This window comes from Rhinolophus ferrumequinum, chromosome 10 (genome assembly GCF_004115265.2).
Source record: "Rhinolophus ferrumequinum isolate MPI-CBG mRhiFer1 chromosome 10, mRhiFer1_v1.p, whole genome shotgun sequence".
NCBI lineage: Eukaryota > Metazoa > Chordata > Mammalia > Chiroptera > Rhinolophidae > Rhinolophus > Rhinolophus ferrumequinum.
In genome coordinates, this window is record NC_046293.1 from 43,178,319 (window position 1) to 43,200,828 (window position 22,510).

At 32.7% G+C, this 22,510-nt stretch overlaps 2 protein-coding genes across 4 annotated transcripts in view; one reads left to right on the forward strand and one right to left on the reverse strand.

Annotated features, from left to right (window-relative positions):
* ABCD2 (ATP binding cassette subfamily D member 2) overlaps window positions 1–22,510 on the reverse strand; it is a 109,928-nt gene that overhangs the window by 54,615 nt on the left and 32,803 nt on the right. For 2 of the 3 annotated variants that reach the window (XM_033118741.1, XM_033118740.1), the window contains exons 7-9: window positions 18,478–18,623; window positions 15,247–15,331; window positions 10,155–10,280 (exon numbers count right to left, since the gene is read on the reverse strand). In XM_033118741.1, the coding sequence (XP_032974632.1) occupies window positions 10,155–10,280; window positions 15,247–15,331; window positions 18,478–18,623 (357 nt within the window). Of the gene's footprint in view, window positions 1–398; window positions 3,862–10,154; window positions 10,281–15,246; window positions 15,332–18,477; window positions 18,624–22,510 lie in introns of those variants that run through there. The other variant, XM_033118739.1, reaches the window with a different exon arrangement.
* Window positions 21,622–22,510, forward strand: part of C10H12orf40 (chromosome 10 C12orf40 homolog) — a 79,424-nt gene continuing 78,535 nt past the window's right edge. The window contains exon 1 of the mRNA XM_033117661.1: window positions 21,622–21,753. The gene's annotated coding sequence lies outside the window, so the exon portion shown is untranslated. The remainder of the gene's footprint in view (window positions 21,754–22,510) is intronic.

Below are 22,510 nucleotides of genomic sequence, written 5' to 3' on the forward strand. Positions count from 1 at the left end.
TAGAGATAGGGCATTTTCTACCACTGGGATAATTTGTAATTCCTTTGGTTAATCAAATTTTTCTCATGATGATGAAGACATTCAAAAGGAACGTTGAGCTCAAGTAATTGCACATTGGGTGGTGTCTATATTACAATGTATTCACCCGTAGCCACATTCTAGTTTAGCTGCATGGTGACTTTTCCCTTTAAGGACACTTTTCTCATCTGTTTTCATTAACACAATCCCTGCTTATAAATGTAGGTAACTGGTTTTGAAAATTTCACAATAGAAACTGTGAAGCAATTCTGTACTTGGTAATCAAGAAAGGTACCAATAATGAAGAAGGGATTTGCTTTTAATAAAATATTTTATACATCCCTCTGAAATTTCTCTTGTGGCAAACAGTGCAACTCTAAAACATAGTTGTCATACCTAAATGTGTATCAGCAGAACTGTACATACTCTGGGTGGGTTAGGTGAAAGTACTTTACACTTCTAAATGAGAATAATTATTGCCCATAAAGTTTCAAAGGCATCTCTTTTAATCAATGGTTTAATATCAATGACAATTTTCTGCACAGAGCAGAAGTACGTAACATTCTCTGGATTTGGGTTCCAACGTGTAACAAATTTTTCTAGGCTTATGGAATCAAAAACTATTCCAAACAGATTTTAATAGGCAAAGAGTACTGCCAAATATGAAATTATACTTGGAACCAAAGTCTCAAATAAAAAACTACTATGTTCATTTATACCTTCATTGGCAGAGCAAAATTTGACACAAAAACCAAATTACTATCAAGGGAAAACCATTCCGATTGTAAACAAATGTAAAGTTGGGTTGAATTTCAAGATATATCATTCTCCTTGAGATTACTGGAGAGGGATTTTTACACATTATGTTATTTATAAGCACACACACACTGTTTTAGACTCATGCTTGACATAACACTACATGCTGTAGAAATATAATGCAACATTTTCACAGAATGCAGCTTATTTTCCAAGGCTGAAAGGTAACAACAACAAAAAAAGCACATTTGAAACTTGTAGCTTTCTTTGACGAACAAAAAAAACAAAAAAACAGAAGTCAAAAGTTTGGGTAAACACGTAAAATGGTAAAAGGAGTTTGAAAATTGAAATAGCCTTTCTTTTTTCTTTTCTCATCTATTCCTTGTTATATTTAAAGATAAAGAGGGCTATTTAGTTTCTTACTCTTGTTCACTTTTTTCATAAAACTGTAAAAATAGTAAAATGTGGTATGTGCATTAGAACATGGAAACAGTTAAATAGTACACAAATACAGATTGAAATCACAGTTTCCCCCTCCAAGTTAGAGTATATTGGTCCTGGAAGAAAATTCAGAAAATAAATAGGCACAAAACAGTTCATGGAAAACATGTTCCTTTTATAATTTTAACATTTAAATTGCAGTGTATAGTTTTTAGTACAAAATATTAGTACAAAATCTTTGAATCCTGTACATTATATATAATGAGTCTTATTTACTTCAGCTCATTGGTAGGATATATTAAATTAGGGCTAATTATAGATCTAATATTTGTTTTGGCATTCTTTTCAAAGTTTTAAAACATAAAATATTGGGTCCTAAATGCTTGTTTTCAAATTATGAAAATTATGTAAATGTTTCAAATGAGGATTTTTCATTTTTGTCTTGTATCTTTAAAAGTTAACTTAAGACACCTGCCTCAGATTTTTTTCCCTACAGCAGTATCAACAGGATAACTGCTAACATAGAAGTTAAAATTACTGGATAATTTTCATTAAGTGTAAGTTTTGGTTCCATGCATTTTTTTAAACCTTTGATACCTGCCTCACTTTTCTAAAGGAAGCAGTAGTAACTGACAAATGAATAAATGGGTAGCTATGAAACTAAAAGAAAAACTTAAATAGCTATACTGTTTATGATTTTATAAGATCAAGTTAATACAAGATAGTTATATTTATTGATAATTAAAAATGTCCTAGTTAGCATGGCAGAATTGAAAATATCATGATGTTCTACTACAGTCATCATAAATGACTTCCAGCTAATCTACCACCTGAAAAAGTCTGAGAATCGCTGACTTAGCATCTATTATGCCTATGTCTAAATAAGCAAATAAAATTCTAAGCCACTAACAAGCGATCATTACCATTTTTCCTGGTCTGTCAATATGGTAGCCTAGACAGTCAGAGATTAAAATGCCAGTCCTGCCTTTTGTACTTCAAACTTCAGGGTGCATGAAAAGATAAGATTTATTTCATATGACTGTTCCATACAGATTCTTGTTGAAGAAATACTAAATTTACCTATAACACAATTAATTCCCCTTCTGATTGCTGGCTGTAGAAGTACGTTAATATGATGAGTGCACAGTTACTGAAAGATTTGCTAACTTTCTTGGCTCATTTTAAACCACAGACCAATGACTTTTCCAGTTGTACTTAATTTCCACTATCTTGTAAACAGTAACCAAATAATACTAACATTCCCAAATTTATTTTCTTTTCAACACCTCAACTTTTATTGATACCGTAGCCCTGTTAGATTTCAAGGATAGTATGTAGTGGAAATAGAACTGAACCAGGGAATCAGAACTTCGTTTGATCCCTGGATCTGTCCCTAAATAAACTGCATAATTCGGGCAAGTCCGAGTATCAATTTTTTCAAAAGCAAACTAGGAAAAATAATATTTGCCTCAAAAGATTGCCACAGGATGAAAATGCAATAACGTAAATGAGGATTGTAAACTGTAAAGTACTGTTCCATTTGTTATTACTATTGTGATTCTGAGAATCCCTATATTCTAATATAGTATTGCTATTTGAAAAATGTGGTAGACTCCTCCTTTGTGCACAAAAACAAGCTAAGTATTTCTGGACAGAAGTTGCAACAGATAATGCTGCCAAGCAAAGTAACAGGCTGAGACAAATGTTGTTTGGATACTTCTTTTCTGTATTGGCAATTCTCTTTTTAAAATGAAAGAGTTTATTAACAAATATGTAATATTCTCATCAAAACTAATTTGGTATGTTCTTACCTTAATGTGATCAAAATCTAAAATAAAAAAAGTATGTGGCATTTTATACATGTATAGCATGCTTTTTTCTTTCAACCACTGCCATTAAAGTAATTTTTTTCATATTTAAATTGTTTATCAAATTGTCAGGTATTTTGTATACAGGTTTAGTTGATCACTAGCAATGATAAACCTGAATTCTAGCTATTAAACCTAATAACCATAAAGACTGAAATGTTATTCAAACTTATAATTTTATGCACCTGATTTCAACCCAAATGCTGCTCTTAAGTTGTTTCATTCTCAAGATATCTCCCAGGTTTGTTAAGAACTGCAGACACATCATATACACACAGTAAACTGGGTATTCATAATGAATTCACCTAGAAAATCCTGTTTTACAGGTGAATTAGGCTTTCACTAGGAATTAGTACAAGCCATAATGACTAATCTTACATAATGCACTGGTTTATTTTCTTCTAAAAAGTGAGATCATATAGTTTCTTAATGCTAAAATCTTATAAAATATTTCTTGTTGCTATTTTTCTCTGTGCTTAGTTCAACACAATGCATGCACTATAACAGTGTCTTGTCGCCTTTACTTAAAAACTAACTTTTAAAACATGTCAAAACAAATTAGGATGTTTCATCTTCATGTTTGATTGTTTTCAGCACTGAGTCTTCACCCAAAATTTTACATAGTTCATTGAGTCTCTGCTGCATTTTGGGAATTCCAGCTAGCTGAGATTCTAGCTTTTGTTTTTCCTCACTCAGTGTTAAACGGATTGCAGTATCCAACTGTTCAAAGCGCCAACCTCCTTCACCATCAAACTGTAATAAATGAGTATGGTATTTCCTGCATAATCAAAGTGAAATAATATTATTAGCAGTAATTGTAAAAAGCCATTTTAGTTATCATTCTAATTGATTTCCAAAGGTAAATTTTAAGTAAGGTGCCTATTTTACATTTGATTTTCAAATTGGTAGTTACAAAATAGTCACAGGGATATAAAGTACAGCATAAAGAATGTAGTTAATAATATTACAACTATGTATAGTGCCAGGTGGGTACTAGACTATTCGTGGGGATCATTGCATAAATTATATAAATGTCTAAACACTATGATGTACACGTGAAATTAATATAAAATAATATTGAATGTCAACTGTAACTGAAAAAATCAAATAACAAAACAAACAAAATAAAAACAAAAATGGATCCCCTGATTGACACTGTGGAACAAAACCCCTTGATTTGAACTGTGATATTAGCCCGAAATAAATTTTCATTATGTTAAGCCCCTAATATTTGGGGACTGTTTATGATAGTAGTTGGCTTCTCTGAGTAAAACATAGTTTATACTAAAACAAAAGGCTTTTCTAGATATGTATAACCAAGAATAACAACTGCTTATTCAGTTGTAACAGTTAATAAATTAGAATAAAAAAATAAAAAAAACCAGAACAACTTATACTCTTTCTACCATATCCTGCCTCCTCCAACCTGCAACGTCTACAGGCAAGATAAATAAAAATTAATTCAGATTTTATTTTTCTATAGTTCCCACATAGAAAGTAAGCCATTTCCTGCTTTAAGCCTGACTTCGAAAGTTAAACATTCACAACAATTTTATAACTACAAGGTTACATTAACTCATTGCTTTGACTTCTTTGACTTAGGAAATTTTTTTCCCCTCAGAGGCCTTACCCATTTTTTGTAGCTATGTAAAGAAACAAGAGAAAGTCACCATGTCAAAAAAAAAAAATATCCCTCAAGAGGTTAAATTTTTGGATTTTGTTTGTTTTTTTTTTACTCCAAAAGTCATTAATCTCTAAGAAATTCTATTTCTTAGTTTAAATTTATTTCATATTCTGAATGTATTGCAAAGACAAACATGCTGTTGCATCTATTTAGTTTATTTTTCGTAACCCAGTATGGCTACTGAATTAATATCAAAGCATACTCAGAATGGGAATAAGGAAAGGAAGCTGAGGAAAGAAAAACTTTTTAAAGGTTATACAGAAAAACCTGTATTAAAATTGTCATAATATATACCGATAACAAAAGATGACTATAAGTCGTGTATACATTTTTTTAGCACCCCCGGTATATTTTATATTACACATAATATATATTATATATATTTAGAAATCAGTATATCCAGCTGTGTAACAAGCAGCACTATTCCTTGAAATGGCTCCTTATGCCTCTCCATTTCACTAGCTTCATTGGTCTGGGGTCCGGTGGCCATGGCTTCCTCTTCCTGTGTGTAGAGATCACTGCCCAACACTCGGCATAGGTCAGCCTGGGGTGGTAAGCCCAAAGTGTTCTCACAGTGATAGTAATTACCGCATTTCCCCAAAAATAAGACCTAGCCAGACAATCAGCTCTAATGCATCCTTTGGAGCAAAAATTAATATAAGACCCGGTCTTATTTTACTATAATGCAAGACCCGGTCTTATATAAGACCGAGTATAATATAATATAGTATAATATAATGTAATACTGGGTCAATATAGTATGATATAAGATGATAAAATATAATATGAAATATAATACCGGGCCTTATATTAATTTTTGCTCCAAAAGATGCATTAGAACTGATTGTCTAGCTAGGTCTTATTTTCAGGGAAACACGCTATGTGTCCATTTGTGCCTGAATCCTTTCACTTAACAAAATGACTTCAAAGTTCATCTAGTTGTAGCATGTATTCGTACTTCATCAGTTTCTATGACTGAATAATATTCCATTGTATGCTACTGCGTATTTTGTTAATCTATTCATCACTTGATGGGCATTTGTGTTTCATCCTATTTTGATTGGATGGTTTTAACATGCTGTAAGATGGTAAAACTAAGCTGGGTTCAAGTATGTCTAAAAGAGTATGGATGGACCTAAAGAACATTATGCTAAGTGAAATAAGTCAGACAGAGAAAGACGAATACCATATGATCTCACTTATATGTGGACTCTAAAAAAAAGAATAAATGAATGAACTAATCAGAAACAGTCTCAGAAATATAGAGAAAAAACTGAGGGTTGCTAGATGGGAGGGGGTGGGGATAAGGGGAAGGTGAGGGGATTAGAAAGCACAATCGGTAACCACAAGATTGCCATGGGGATATGAAAGTCAATTTGGGAAATGTAATCAATAATGTTGTAAAGATTTTGTAGGGTATCCGATGGACACTTGTCTCATTAGGGAGATCACTTCAGAGATGATGTAGGTGCCTGATCACTGCACTGTACACCTGAAGCTGAACAATAATGAATGTCAACCACAATTTTATAGTTACAAGGAGTGGCATACAGCATTAGGAATAGAGACAGTGGAAATGTAATGGCTGTGTGCGACGTCAGAGGGGTAGCAGGGTAGTAGATGCGGGGAGAGGGGTTATCACTGTGTGAGGGATATAAATGATAAACGTCTAACTATTACATTGTTTTGTACACCTGAAACTAATTAAAAAAAAAAAAGAGTAAAATCACTTTCAAGCTGAAGGTTGAAGTTCATGTGTTTGATAACATGTAACAAGAGAGTAATGATTTTTTCCATATACTTTGGAGTATCTACTATATTTAGTTTCTTTAGTTTTCAAAAATTTCACCTCCCAACAGGTGGGACCTTACAAAAATTAAATTGAAAACAATGTAATTCCATGCCAAGGGAAAAAAAATAAAAAATGTGAAAATACTGCTATTAAAAATATGAAAGCTAAAAGTAATGGAAAAAACAAAAGAAGAATGTTCATACAGGAAAGAGACATACTGGTAAAAATCATTTTGTTTATTTAATTCTCAACTTTTCTTGGGCCTTCCTAACCTTGGATCTACAACCATGAGCAATTTTAGAATGCGGTAATTTAGATCTTGGGCAACTTCCATCTTCAATATATAAGGAAGGTTCAGCTCATCATTCCAGTCCTACAACATTATTTGATTTCTACATGGAAGGAAGAAACTGTATAGGTGTTTTAGGATCTGAGATTCAAAGGTGTGTTCTAGATTATAGGCTAAATAATATTTTGGGGTTTACCTTAGAGGAATTTAAAAGAAACTACTATATTAACTGAGGTTCATTGGCAATAATCTGCAGACTTCCTGCACAAATAGGATACAGCACAGGAAAGTGGTAATTATAAAGCTATAATTGTATTCAGGAATCAAATAATTTAATAAGCTTCTATAATTTTTGACCACTTCAAATACTGGTATTAATTTTAATCTTTACGATAAAAAATCACCCATTTGTTCTTATAGGGAAAATATAATACATCTTTTCTCTCTTCTGAAATCTTTTCAGGGAAAATAAGAATTTCATCTGGGGAGAAAGGATAATCACAAATAATAAAAAAAGAAAAAGAAAGAAATGATAGATTTCTACAAGCTAAAATGACTAAACTAACGCATAAAGTAGAACTAAAATGATTTTTTAGTTTTATGTGGCAATGTACTGAGTAGCTACCATTAAAAACATGTTTTTCTTATTAAATGACATAAAATTATGGATTTTGTTATTTCCTTAAAAAAATATTTATCCACTATACACCTATTAGAGTGGCCACAATCCAGAGCACTGATAATACCAAATGCTGACAAGGTTGTAGAGCAACAAGAAACCTCTTTCATTGTTGGTGGAATCGTAAAATGGTACAGCCACTTTGGCAGACAGTTTTACAGTTTCTTACAAAACTAAGCATACTCTTACCATATGATCCAGCAATTTCACTCCTTGCTATTGACCCAAAGAAGTTGAGTAAACTTATGTTCACACAACAACCTGCATATGAGTGTTTATAGCAGCTTTGTTCATAATTGCTAAAATTTGGAAGCAACCAAGATATCCTTCAATAGGTGAATGGATAAATAGACTGTGTACATACAAACAGTAAAGTATTATTCAGTGCTAAAAAGAAATGAGCTATCAAGCCATGAAAAGACACGGAAGAACTGTAAATGAATATTACTAAGTGAAAAAAAGCCAATCTGAAAAGGCTAAATACTGTATGATTCCTGCGATATGACACTCTGGAAAAGGCAAAACTAGGCCGACATTAGAGATCAGTGGTTTCTAGGAGTTAGGAGAACAGAGGGTTGAATAGGCAGAGCACAGATGATTTCTAGAGCAATGAAAATATTCTGTATAACACTATAATGGTGGATACATGTTATAAATTTGTCCAAGCCCATTAAATGTACAACACCAAGAGTGAACTGTAAGAGTAAACTATGGGCTTTGGTGATAATGCATCTGTCAATATAGATTCATCAATTGTAACAAATGTACCACTCTGGTAGGGGAAGTTGCCAATGGGGGAGTCTCTGCATGTGTAGGGCAGAGAGTATATGGGATATTTCTATACCTTCATCTCAGTTTTGCTGTGAACATAAAATTGCTCTAAAAATAAACAAAAAAAAACCCCAAAACAAAAAACAAGCAAACAAAAAACTCTTAAAAACAACAACTTATTTGTTCCTTAAATTCTGAAAAAATGCCTGACTGCTTCCAATGCCTCTAGGCTACTTGAATAAAGAAATGAATGACAGGACAGCATAATAAATATATTGACAGAGGTCAGAAAACCACCAGGAGAGAGAACCACTGAGAGAGAACTCCATGTTATCTCTACATGTGATCAATTAGGAAACAGGTCTATAAGTGACAAGTCCATACCAGAAAGAGCTCAAGAGTTCTTCTGACCTGGTTCTATGTCATCCCTGAATCAGAGAATTTACAGGCAAATGTTTTATGGTCTTAAAGATCCAGTTTCTATTGGTTTACTCCAGGAAAAAGTCAGAGGAATCACTCTCATTGACATGGACCCTAACTCTATTCTTGACAACATCAAGACTGCCTCTGGAGAGATTAGCAAATCAGGGTCCTATCCCACCAGATGCCAATGAAATCTTAACAACAGAGACAAACCATAAATTTCAGTAGAAAGGGGTCACTTCATAAAATGCTCTATTTTCAGGTCAACTCTCTGGGGAAGAAAAATTATGAAAAATCTAAAGGTTTAAATGAAATGTGAAAATAGATTATCATCTTCTCTAAAGAACTAGAATTCAGAGTCAAAGAACTCTGATCTAAAGTGAATACTCGGTTTACTCACAATGTTTAAACATCCCCTATGAGGTGAAAGGTGTATAAGGACTTCAGAGGTTAATGCAAATAAAGCTTGCTACTTAGTCTAGGTTTCAAGTCATGTGCATGATGACAGCTTTGGCATAGGATGAGATCAGCCACCTGCTACAGAACGTTCCAGTCTGTCCCTCAGGAAATAGGCCAAGGATATAGAGTCCACTGAAGTTACTAATACGTCAAAATAAAATACATTGTTTGATTAAACAAAAATGCAGAAGTAGACAGTGGAATGTAATAGGAATGAAATAGGGTTTTATGTTTGTGTATGAGATACATTTTGAGTTCCTTACAATACATAGAGTAGGATACTACAATATGGAGAGTGTAATCATGGTGATTTTTCTCATTTTTCTACTTCTCAGTTTCTCCAGCTGTAAAGTGGGAATAATTAGATTACTATTCTCTTTAGGGTTGTCATGAGGTTTAACTAAAATGAGCCTAGTAGAGAATAGGTGCTGAATCTGCATTAGCAATGATGATGATGATAAATCAAAGAAAAGTAGGGGGATGGTAAAAATCCCAAGAAGTTTTATGGGATATTATTTATAAATTATTTTCGTTCATTTTTTCCTTAAAACAAAACACAAAAAAAAAGTTTTTTATTTTTTTTTGAATCTGTGTTTTCTTCAACTTAATCATTTGGAGGAATATCAAGTTGTGGTATTTCCACCCCCCTAGATTTTGAAGAAAGAACTACAAAGATGATGTAAAATTATACGTTATTTTCCAGTACATGCTACAGAATTATGAATATTTTCAGTTAAAAAAATCACCAAGTTTTACTACTTCTTTTTAGGATTATTAGAATTTGATGGTAGCTTTCAAATAGCACATTAATATTATGATGCTAGGTTTGGGGTACCCAAACTACTAGTATGCAAACTGACAGAAATACAGATAGAAAATAAGTGAAATGTCATAGTGTAAAGTTTAGTAAAGTTATTCTTTAAGAAACATAAGGAAAAAACGATCTATCACACATTTGCATTGGAAACACTTACCAAAGTGAAGGCCTGTGTGTTATAGACAGTAAGGAAATTCCAGCCCCTTTTGCAGCCTGAAATATTTTTCCTTCAACATCAATGCTGACAGCACTGGTACATTCATCCAGCAATGCGTATTTTGGTCTTTAAAAAAATAAATTAATGATTTTCCTATTTGAATGATGTATCTTTATTCGAACAGCATGAATTGCAATGTTAACTTTTTTAAAGGAGCAAACAGCAGTCTATGACATTAAAATGACAAATGATAAAGCAAAAGAGCAGTCATCCCTCTTTCCCCCTTTGGACTAGAATGTCATATTCGCCTTATATTTTAAACAGATTTTCTAATACCTGCTCATAGTACAATAAGCTATATTGTTATGTAGATGGGTGAATCATAAATGAGAGGCATAGGAAAGATGAGGCAGGTCACTGAGTGCATTTTCCTGCAGACAGCAGGTTTTCTTGGTGACAAGGTCCTGACTAATTACATGAAAAATATATTACGATAGCTAATTATCAAATAAACCACAGCCTCATTAGAAAAGATTTACTGAGAAGATAATTTTATCAACAATGTGAATACCTAATCACTATTAATAGAATTTTGTTGCTATAAGACTGTGCAAAATTTAAATGTGCCTAATCTGACAAGTTTAGAGTGGGAGTTAAACCTGGTAACATTGTAACCATGCTTCATAAACAAATTGTTAGGGGAGAAAAAAATCAGTAAATATTTTTCTGATTGTACTCAACGATTTTGTTGTTTCTAGCTCAATTTTTACTCTGGCATTGACTCTCTTCACTACTATCAGAGGCATCTATAACTTGCCACCATTTTCTTCTGTTTATTCTGTTCATTTCATCTTACCCCCCTATTCTCATCTTTCTTTCTCCTGTATCTGTTTTCTTTCAAGCCTGTCTGGACTTTAGGTATGTATTTGATACTCAGCAACATGACTTAGCTTTGTTAATAGGACCAAAGGTGAACTCATGCACTGTCACTTATTATTCACTTCAGGGTTGAAAATCATTATCAAGTATTTACTAGGACAATTTCCGCCATGAAAATAATTTGTTTTTAAAAAATACAAAGAAAAGATAAAAATTGAAACCAGCAGTAATTTCTCATTCAGCATAAATATAATAATTACTTAGCACTGTAAGTTGCTTCTGATGGATTTGCTTTTTAATGAGATCCTGTTACATATTCGGGGCATGGGGAGGTGGGGAGTAGTACAGGCTCATAGACGCAGGAGTTAAAGGCAACTTCAACACCCCATTTGACTGGAATAACCACTCTTCATGCAAAGAACTAAAAGATCATTACAGGTTCCCCATGACATCAACAAATGTATTTGCTGGTTGGCTTTTGGTTACTGTTCTGGTTTAAGTATTTAGATTTACTTCTTTGTCTCAGAGTCAGTTGATCACTGTTTTGTGAATGATTTTTTTTTAAGTGGAAAAGAGGGAGGAGAAAAGGCAGTATAAAAGAAAGAGGTTTGGTTTCCAGTAATAAAATAGTCACGGGAGATAATGAACAGCCAGGGGAACAGAGTGAATGACATCATAATAACTGTATGGTGACAGACTTACGAGACTTATTGTGGTGACCACTTTGTAAGGTAATAAATGTTGAACCACTATGTTGTACAACTGAAACTAATATAAAACTGTATGTCAATTATAATTAAAATAAATTAATTTAAAAAGGAATTTAAAAATTTTCCACATTAAAATATGAGAGGTGTGGGTAAAAATTTTCTTTTTTAGGTAAATTTATTTGCATTAATTAACTTATTATATTGTGTCTTATTTTTCAGAGTGCTTTGAGCTAAACAGAGAAAAGATGCCATTTTAAAATTAGAAAAAAAGAATATATGTCACACTCTGTTGTCATAGCAACCTCTAGTCTAGCAGATGTAAAATAGATCACAGGCTTTTGTTTCTTTGGCAGGACTAGTGCGTGCGTGCGTGTGTGTGTGTGTGTGTGTGTGTGTTTGTATACTTAAAAATACTAAACAACAGTTTGAATCTCTGGAACTGATATAATTAAGAAAATATTACATAATATTGTTTCTCAGATTTTTCTTCTTTTTTCTTTTGTGTATTATCAAAAGAGTGAGCCTTGCAAAATATCTAATCTATCCCCCTCAAGACAGGACTTCATTGATCAACCTTTAAACATTAAAATTAAAATACTTTCAAGAAGAGTGTACAATTGTGATAGTTAATACTCCCTGCCAAAGTTCTCCATTTTAGCTTGCTCATATCTTTCACATTGCTACTCAAATTTTTTTATTACTCCTTTAAGGATGAGGGGAGGCAGTTTCTCATTATTATACTTTTCCTTCACTGGGTTTAATTCCTATTTCATTTTATTTTTTCCCCAATAGATTCTGCTTTTCAACAACTTCCTTATCTTCACTGATCTTCCTATGGATCACTAAATTTTCTTCCCACATATACTTGTAACTTGATCTTTATTCATTCTCACATTATATCCAAAGTATTTTAGATATACAAGTATCAACTATTTATTTCATGTTACAGGTACTTGAAATTGCTTTGGGTTGGCATCTTTTATTAATGCCACTTGCTCATCATTATACTTTTTTTTTTTATTAACACACTTACATGGTGAGAAATTTACAGTCACATTTTACATTCCACCATATTACATTTCGCCAACTATGCTGGTGATCATATTACTGAATATTTATGGACAAGGCTCGAACAGATTCAAGGTGATAGTGAGTAACAGCTGGTCATAAATGTCAAACTGTAAAGTTCACTGTTGAATTTTACCACATCATCTGAGAAAGGGGCATTACAAAATGCACTTCACAAAAAATTCTAAGTTAGCAAATTTTGGGTCATATTTTTTTATCTTGCCATATTCTTAAACGAACCATGTACACTATAAATACCATGTTATTAACAGAATAAATTTTCCCATTAAAAAATTCCAGCAAGACACAAAAATAATACTGTCTGATTTAATTTATATGAAACTGAAGAATAGAAAGAACAAATTTATGATGATAGAAATTAAAACAGAAATTATCTATGAGGGAATCTGACTGGGAAGTGGCATGAAAGACTCTCTAGGGTGATAGAAATGGTCTCTATCTTAATCGGGGTGTTGGTTACATAATGTCTATACATTTACCAAAGTCATTGAATATACTTAAGGTCTGTGCAATAGGTACATAAAATTTTATAATAATTTTTTAAAAACTCTGACTAGCTATTACATAACAGCTTACAAAATAAATAGAGGGCTATAAATTGTAATACTTGATGCAAATAGTTACATTGCAAAAGCAAGATAAGAACTAATTTCTGTGTATCAAGACTGACAAGAAGCGATCCCCAAATTTTAAATGTTATAGGTAATAAGACAATTTTTTTCTTCTTTTCACTTTTACGAAATGAACATATAATTATATTTTAATAAAACTGTTTAGAAGATTTCTTTTTCAATGATAAATATTATATATTATATTCTTATCAAAAAGGATGAACCTAAATATAATTAAGCTTTTAGCTCTAATTTCCAGTTTACAGGAAAAATAGGAGATTGAAGAAATAAGTAAAGAATCCCATGAAGAAGCAATCAGATATATCTAGAATGGGCAACATTCTTATAGAACAACTGATTCAGTTTCTTTAACAAGTCAATGGCAAAAAAGCGGGGCGGGGAGAGGAGGCCAGGGAGGAGCAGACTCTTTAGATTAAAAATTAATTAAGAGATATAATAAAACTCAATATGTAAAACTTGTTTAGATTTTGGTGTGAGAAACCAAGTCGAAAAAGATATTTTTGAGACAATGTGGGACACTTTGAATATGAACCCGGTATTAGATGACTTTAAATAATTATCAATTTTATTAGGTACAATTATGGTATATTATTATATAAGAAAATATCTTAATATTTCAGAGATTGATGCCAAACTATTTAAGGGGAAAAAAAATGCCACAATGTTTGGGATTTACTTTAAAATGCTTAAAAAATAAAAATAATAGATAAATCAAATGTGGCAAAATATCAGACTTGTTGAATCAGTGTGAGCGGAAAATGGGGTTCACCTTACTATTTCCTCTTCTTTGATGAAGTTTTGATATTTTGTCCATAATAAAAGTTTTTTTGATAGCCAACTAGTCACTAAGTGTGGACTAACTAGGTGCTAAATGCTGAATGAGGTTTACTTGATATATTTTTGCTCTTTTTAAAGTTTTCTGCAAAAGTGTTAATGCTTCCACGGCAATTCCAGCTTGGCATCTGCCCCAGCTTATGGCCCATTCACGCATTCCTGTACCTAACTCTTGGTCCTTTTTGATCAAGATGTAAGTACTAAGTGTGAGTAACTTCTTTCCTAATAACCTCCCGCTCTCCATGCAGCTCAGGTTGTCATTGCCAGAGGCTAGGATAAAAAACATACATTTCTTTTTCAGAGACGACTAGGACAGAGAAGAGAAACAAATCAGATAAGCTTTACTACTTTTCAGTGTCTTGTGCCTGGTATCTTTGGACACCAAAGGCTATAAATATTAATATGAAGCTGATTGCAAAGCAGAAAAGTTTTATCAAGAGAAATTATCTCCTGCATCTTTATTTCTCTGAGGCCATTAAGACCCATGCTGGCTAGTTCCTTTTCTCATTGGCTATGTCTCTGATTTGTTGAAAAGAGCACCACTAAACTTAATAGGTTACTGAGTGGTTGAAAAGTTAATTTAGTTTGAAGTAAACAATTTAATTCAGAAGTATTACTGAATGCCTTACCTACTGTGTTCACGACAGTATAATAGTACTTATGTATTCTTCACAATATAACATTAATAATAATCCTACTTTCAAACTTAGGATACATAAAAAATTAATTTTTGTCATCTAACATTAGTTGACATAAAAGAAATATAAAAAAAGAGTTGGAGATTTCTGTCACATAAAAAATAACGTAAAATTTTTTAAACTGCAAATTCTAAGCATGAATTTTTCAGTAAGATATTTTTAAACTAAAGATGAGGACACTGAATCCTCTCCAAAAGTTTTATGGTTATAACAATGGAGTAGCAGTTTCCTGAGTATAGAGAACACTTACCTATGATAAAACATGCGAGCCATGCCCATTCTTTGCTTTTCCCCTCCTGACAGGACGTCTTTCCAGTCCATAATAGCATCCCATCCTTAAAAAAAAAAAAATGTATATGTGTACATATATACATATATATGTATATGTATGTGTGTATATATATATGGATATATATATTTGGATATACATAGATTTGGATGTAGATATTTGGATATATATATACATATATCCAAAAACATATATCCAAATCTATATATATCCATATATGTATATATATAAATATATAGGTATATATAGATATATATATCTATATCTATATATTATAGCATTTGTTTAACTGTTACTGTTTTTACCATGGACAAGTGATCCCTGGCAAGTTTAAGTTATTAACATAAAGAACCTAATATTTTAATATTTTATAAAACATATACTTGGATAGAGAACCTCATGTATAAGCATTTTGTTTTAGATTTGATGTTTTTAATGGTAATAATTCTTTTTACTGCCAAAACATCTAAGAATTGTAACTATTATCACTTTTAAAATTTGCTTCTGAATATCTCCAAGAGTTGGTGTACTCGTTTTGGAGGGTGGTAGCAGAAAAGACCAACCAATTCGCACGCACCTACTGCAAAGGCAGCAAAGCGTAAGGCAGGAACTAACTTAAATGGCTTCCATGTGCCTGGCACTTTATATGCGTTTTCGCATTATTTATTCTACAACCTTATAAGGTAAATATTATAAGTTGCATTTTATAGGTGGGTTAACAGAAATTCATGGAGTAATTGACATGTCTAAGTTTACACAGCTGGATGTCAGAGCTAGGATTTATATGTAGGTCTGTGCCATCTCTTACAAAACCTTCACTGCTGACTTTTTGTTGGATATTCATTCAAAAAGCAAAGCTATTATTTTAAAAAAATAGGTTAGAACTCTACATACTGATGTAGAAATGTCTCCAGATTTCTTTTAACATGGAAAACCAAGTTGCTGAACTGTATGTGTCACTGTCTTGGGTAAACTTCCAGGAATGTTTTATCTATTTAAAAACATATCCTTATAAATTTATAGTAGGAAAAAAAATCGAAATACCATCTGATTTAAAGTTCTTGCTTCTAGTGAAAACTGTTGAAATAAAATTTGCTCTATGACTGAATTTTATAGCATTTATGAAACATAAGTGAGGATTTGAAAAATAGGGTCAGATTGCTACACAGTGGAGAAATATTCTGGGCTTAAATATTTTACCCTGCCAACTAAATGAAATGGCACAAGACGAAAGTATTAGGTCAAAGGAAAGTTTAGCTTTGTTTATTTAAATAAATCATATGCTTTGTTCCACTAAACCCAAAAGTTCTGGTAGGCAATACTGCTTAATCACAGAACACATAAATCAGAACTCTGAGACATGTCACCTCTGATGCTTATTTAGTGAGACTAAGACAGGTAAGAAGAGAATAGTTTTCCTGCTTCCTAGAGAAGTACAAACAGCTTTAGCTCATGTTCATTTGTTAACATTTCTACTCTTCTATTTTGTAACCTCTTCGATGGAATGAAACACAGTTTAAGCGCTTTCCTGCTTTGCTTGAAAACATATTTCATGTTTTAAGGATTAAGTGGATTTCCTTGGAATTTTCTTTTTCTTTATGTCTAAGGATATAACAATTATTATTAGTGTCTAAGAAACTAGGAGATAGCATAGCACAGTGGCATACTGAGTATAAAACACTGACTTTCAAGTCAGGTCTGTTTGAATCCCTATCTCACCATTTGCTGTAGGCCCTTGGGGAATGTATTAAACTTCTGAATTTCATCTGTAAAAGGAGGTTAGTAAAACCCACATCATTGGGCAGTTATAAGTATTGAATAAGATGACTGTAAATTGCTTAATATGTTATATTCTGCATAGTAAGCACTCAATAAACCATAGCAATTACTATTACGTTATTAAAGTTGAAACATTCTTAAAAACAGTTCTAGAAATTCTTGATGAGGTCTAAAAAAATAAAATAGCCCACATTTATTATAAATTTCTATTTAGATTATTGGATTTCAAACTTACCCAAAATAATTGACCCAAGATTAATATGCAGCATTTATTCTGTCACAGTGTTTTAATACAGAGAACGAATTGACCATAGGAGACAAAACGACAAACTGCTTTCCATATTCATAATTTATGTTATTACAAACACCATAAAAAATAAACATAATAGCATCTCTCTTGTCTGCCTCATTTGCTTATTGTAAGGGTCAAAAAAAATAATATATGTGAAATTTCTATGTAAAACATCAAGTACCATTACACAAAGACAAAATAGTATAGCATCAATATTACAACTAGTGATATTACCATTAGCTACTAGTTCTTATGTGTTTATTATGTGCCACTGTTTTAAATGCTTACACAGAGTCTTCTTTAATCTTTACAGAATCCTTATAAGGTAGATATTTAGCTCCATTTACAGTTGAAGATACAAAGAACTGTGCCAATTAAGATTTGATTTCAGAAGTCTGACTTTAAACTTACATTCTTACTTCTTACAGAAGAAGTACTACCCTGTTGCTTCTGATAATATAACTGGGATAGGAAACAGAAGATAAAACCCATGCAAAATTAAATCTAGAATTCTGGTCTGTTATCTCAGTAGTTTTTCTAGGGTACCAAATGATATGTTACCAAATTATTTGGAAGTATGACTATTACAAAGCAATTCTCTTTTAAGTTCATACACATAACTGCTATTGCTACTCTTTCAAAAACGTCTTACGCCAAAAAACCACAGTATAGAAGTTCTCATATTTTATCTCATTCTCTACATGCTTGAAAGAGAAAAATATGTATTGGTAAGACTGTGGGTATGAAAACCAAAAAGAAGTTCCATGACAACTACTTCTGAAATTACTAAGTTTCACGTAAATTGAGAACTTGGCAGGAAAATATTTCTCTCACAGATTGACAATGGCCTTAGGAACACTTATAATTCAAATATGAAAGAAAAAAAAAACTTTTTTCAAATGCTAGTAGCAGACTCAATAAAAAGCCTAGTGTGCTGCATGAAATATAAAACAAGAAGAAAAGAGAATGCCAATAATGGAAAAGCAATAAAAGTTGGAAACTCCATCTTTCCTTGTGTGCTAATATTCCAACAATAGCATATATTCAAAATAAAGCAGATACAAGTTTATTTTTAAAAAACAAAGTTAAACGCATTAAAAAAAAGCAATAATAGAACTCACCTCCTTCTCTCTGAACTATATGATAAAGGTGGACATTGTGTAGGATACATTCCAGATCGTGGTCTGTATAGCCTTTATCATGCATGTCATCCACTGAATCCGGATAAATGACTTGATCTCGAAGACTCCCAAGAGACATGTATGGCCTAAAACACACCAAACGCACAAGAATCCTAGCATAAATTCAGTTTCATTTTACTCAGTGTGACATCCCGGTGGTCTGAAAACTCACAGCAGACTTTAAATACCACATTTCCAGCAATGTATTTATTTTCTAGTGATAAGTATTTCTCTCTCAGGCATGGCAGTATAACACACTGTTATGCTCCCGTAAAAATGTTTTGAGGCATAGCCAGAAGGAAAGTGTTCTATTGCAAAATCTAACAAGAGATAATGGGACATTTTCAGCACAGAAATACATACTTGTCTTGCTATATTTTATAAATGTTGCTTCTGTATTTCATCTAATATTATTTGAGTTAAAATTATAAAATTTAAAGTTTTGACCCAGCAATGTGAACCAATTTTTTTTTTAAAAAATGCCATTCATAATAAGAGAAATGCAAATTAAAACTACACTGAGTTTCATACTTATCGGATTGGCAAAAGTTCAAAAGAAACAGGTACTCTGATACGATGGTGAAAATGCAAAATGGTACAACCAACCCTTTGGAGGGGATTTAGCAAATCAACATATTTGGTCTTTCACCCACTTCTAAGGATTTACTCTGAAGACATACTTCCAAAACTATCAACAACAACAAAAATGCATAAGTTTATCCATTGCAGCATTATTTGTAATTGCAAAATATCGAAAGCAACATAAATGACCATACAAAAGAGATGCACTGAATAAACTACAGTTCCTGCACCACGCAGCTGTAAAACAGGTGTGGAAGATCTCTGGGAATGGACACAGAGTGATTTTCATAAGATGTTGTTAGGTTGAAAAGCAAAGTGCAAAGATATATGTATAGCAGGGTTTCTCAACTGCAGTATTTACATATTTAACCAGATACGTTTTTTGTTGTTATTGAGGGCTATCTTGTGTATTATAGGATATTTTGCATAGCATATCTGGTCTCTACCTGCTAGATGCTAGTAGCATCCAGTACAGGAGTGAAAAAAAAATCTCCCAATATTATTCCCTGAGGAAGGAACCATCCCATTTGAGAACCATTGATAAATACAGGCATCCTTTGGTATCTGCTGGGGGATTTGTTCCAGGAGCCTCTAGAATACCAAAATCCTCAGATGCTCAAGTCGCTTGTAAAAAATGGCACAGTATTTGCATATAACTTACACATCCTCCCTTATACTTTAAGTCATCTCTAGATTACTTATAATACCTACTACAATGTAAATTCTATGTAAATAGCTGTTATACTGTATTGTTTAGGGATTACAAGAAAATAGTCTATACATGTTCAGTGCAGATGCAACCATTGTAGGCATAACAACATGGTATACATCAGCAACAACATAGTATCTTTTTTAAAAAATATTTTTGATCCTTAGTTGGTTGAATCCTTGGATGCAGAACCAGTGGATACAGAGGACTAACTACAGTATGCTACCTTTATGTAAAATAAAAACAAAATGAGACAATATACATTTATCTGCTTATATTTGCAAAAGGAAACGGGGAAGGGTTTGCTTACATTTACAGAAACTAATGCAATTGTTGCCTACCGGAGATAAGAGGAACAAGTCAGAATGGATAGGGGAGGAGTGACTCAAGTATCCTTTCTATATAGTTTTTACTTTTAGAATCATGTAAAATTGGCATTATTAAAAAAAAAATTAAATTAAACCATAAGGATGAAGGAAGAAACCCTAAACTGAATACAAACAGAAACAAATGAACGGAATAATATATCAAATGAATAACATAACTCCATAGAAAGGGGAGGAATACCTGATCCAAGTAACTTTGACCTGGCTACATAATTTCAGCTGACCATCAAAAGAACCACAAGGAAATCTTGAACCTTATTTGGTAAATTTCTTGTTGGTAATAATATAGGTATACTAATCTGGAACTGTTTTATGTATGTTGAAGGACTGACCAAATAAGTAAACATTTTGATAATGTTAGGAGCTAGGATTCTCACTGTGGAAGAAGGAAGATACAAATATGGAATATGGACATACACGGGAAAAAACTAATATTTAATTTGAATTAGAGTATCAGTATGAATTCATAACTTTTTAACAAAAAATTTATTTCCTAGCTCTGTCTACATTGAGTACATCCTGATATTATCTTTTGAAAAGGACACAATACCATTTAGGTAATATAATGGGTTGAATTGTGGACCCAAAAAGATATGTCCAAATCCTAACCCCTGATATTTGTGAAGGTGACTTTATTTGGAAAAAGGGTCTTTGCAGATATAATTGAGTTAAAGGATCTTGGGATGAGACAATCCTGGATTAACAAGATGGGCACTAAATAATCAGTGCCCTTATAAGAAAAGGAGAAATGCAGAAAGAAAGTCATGTGAACACAGAGGCAGCGATTGGAGTTACTCTGTCACAGGCCAGGGAATACCTGGCACCACCAGAAAAGCTGGAAGGGGCAAGAAAAGATTCTCCCCTAGAGCTTTCAGAGGGAGAATGGCCCTGCCGACACTTTGATTTTTGACTCCTAGCCTCTAGGACTGTGAACAAATTAATTTCTATTGTAAACCACCATGTTTTTTGGTTACAGCAGACCTTGAGCACTAATACAGGTAATATTCTTGCAAAAAATGTGTACCCTGAATCAAATCATGAAAAATTATTAGACAAACCCAAACTGAGGAAATTTCTTGAAAAATAAAAACAACACCAACAGTCCTGCACTCTTTACAAATATCCATGTCATAAAAAACAAAGGCAGAGATACTCCTGAGAGACTGGAGCAACATGGCAACTCAAAATGCAATGTATGATACTGGATGGAGAAAAAGCAAGTTACTATAAACAACAGAATTACAAGAATTGGCAAAATTTGAATATGAAAAGTTGTTGGAGGAGGTCATGAGAGGACATGACCACTGGCTGACCCATGAGCTGGACCTGACCAAATCCGAGGCGCCTCACCCCCATCCCTTTCCCACGGCTGGAGCCATTTCCAAGGACACAGCCCTGAGAGAGCAATGTGTTGTTGCGACCATCTGGATGGTATACGTGACTGAACCCACTTAAGACTTCTACATGAACTTTTAAGATTCTGGTGGGTTAGGGCAGAGGTTTACTCATTTTATGGCTGCCTGAGACAATACTTAATAGGTAAGTTTCCTTGCTTATTAAAACAGCCACCTACCAATCTGGAGTGGTCTGTCTCTTTCTTTGGTCTCTCCTTGCCCTCCAGGTAGGGAACCAGTTTGCAAACTAACAAAAGTACGCTTAGATAAGAATATTATAGCAATGTTAATTTTCATGAATTTGATCATTGTATTATGGTGACGTTAGAGAATACCTTGCTCTTTGAAAAAAATACACTAAAGTAGTTAAGGGTGAAGATTTATGATTACTGCAACTTAAAAAAAAGTGTGTGTGTGTGTGTGTGTGTGTGTGTGAGAGAGAGAGAGAGAGAGAGAGAGAGAGAGAGAGAGAGAGAAATGAAGCTTTTAAATAGAAAATGTGTTCTGTAGACTATCTGTCCACCTATTACCTACAATATGCAAATTATTTAGTTGAAGGACAGATAGCACGTTATTTTATTTCACATTTAACTAGTATTTGAAAATTAAAATACTTATATTCAATTATATCTATATATTCATATAATAAGATTTTTTTAATTAGTCTTTAAAAATATAAGGGATCTCTGGTCATATTTTAAAAATTGAGATATAATTCACATATCATAAAATGTACCTTTTTAAAGTGTAAAATTCAGTGATATTTAGCATCTGCAGTGATTTTTAGTATCATGCAACTGTATATATATATATATATATATATGTATATATATATGTACATATATGTGTATATATATATGTATATAATTAATGGAGCACCACTTAGTTCACTGGAGCAATTT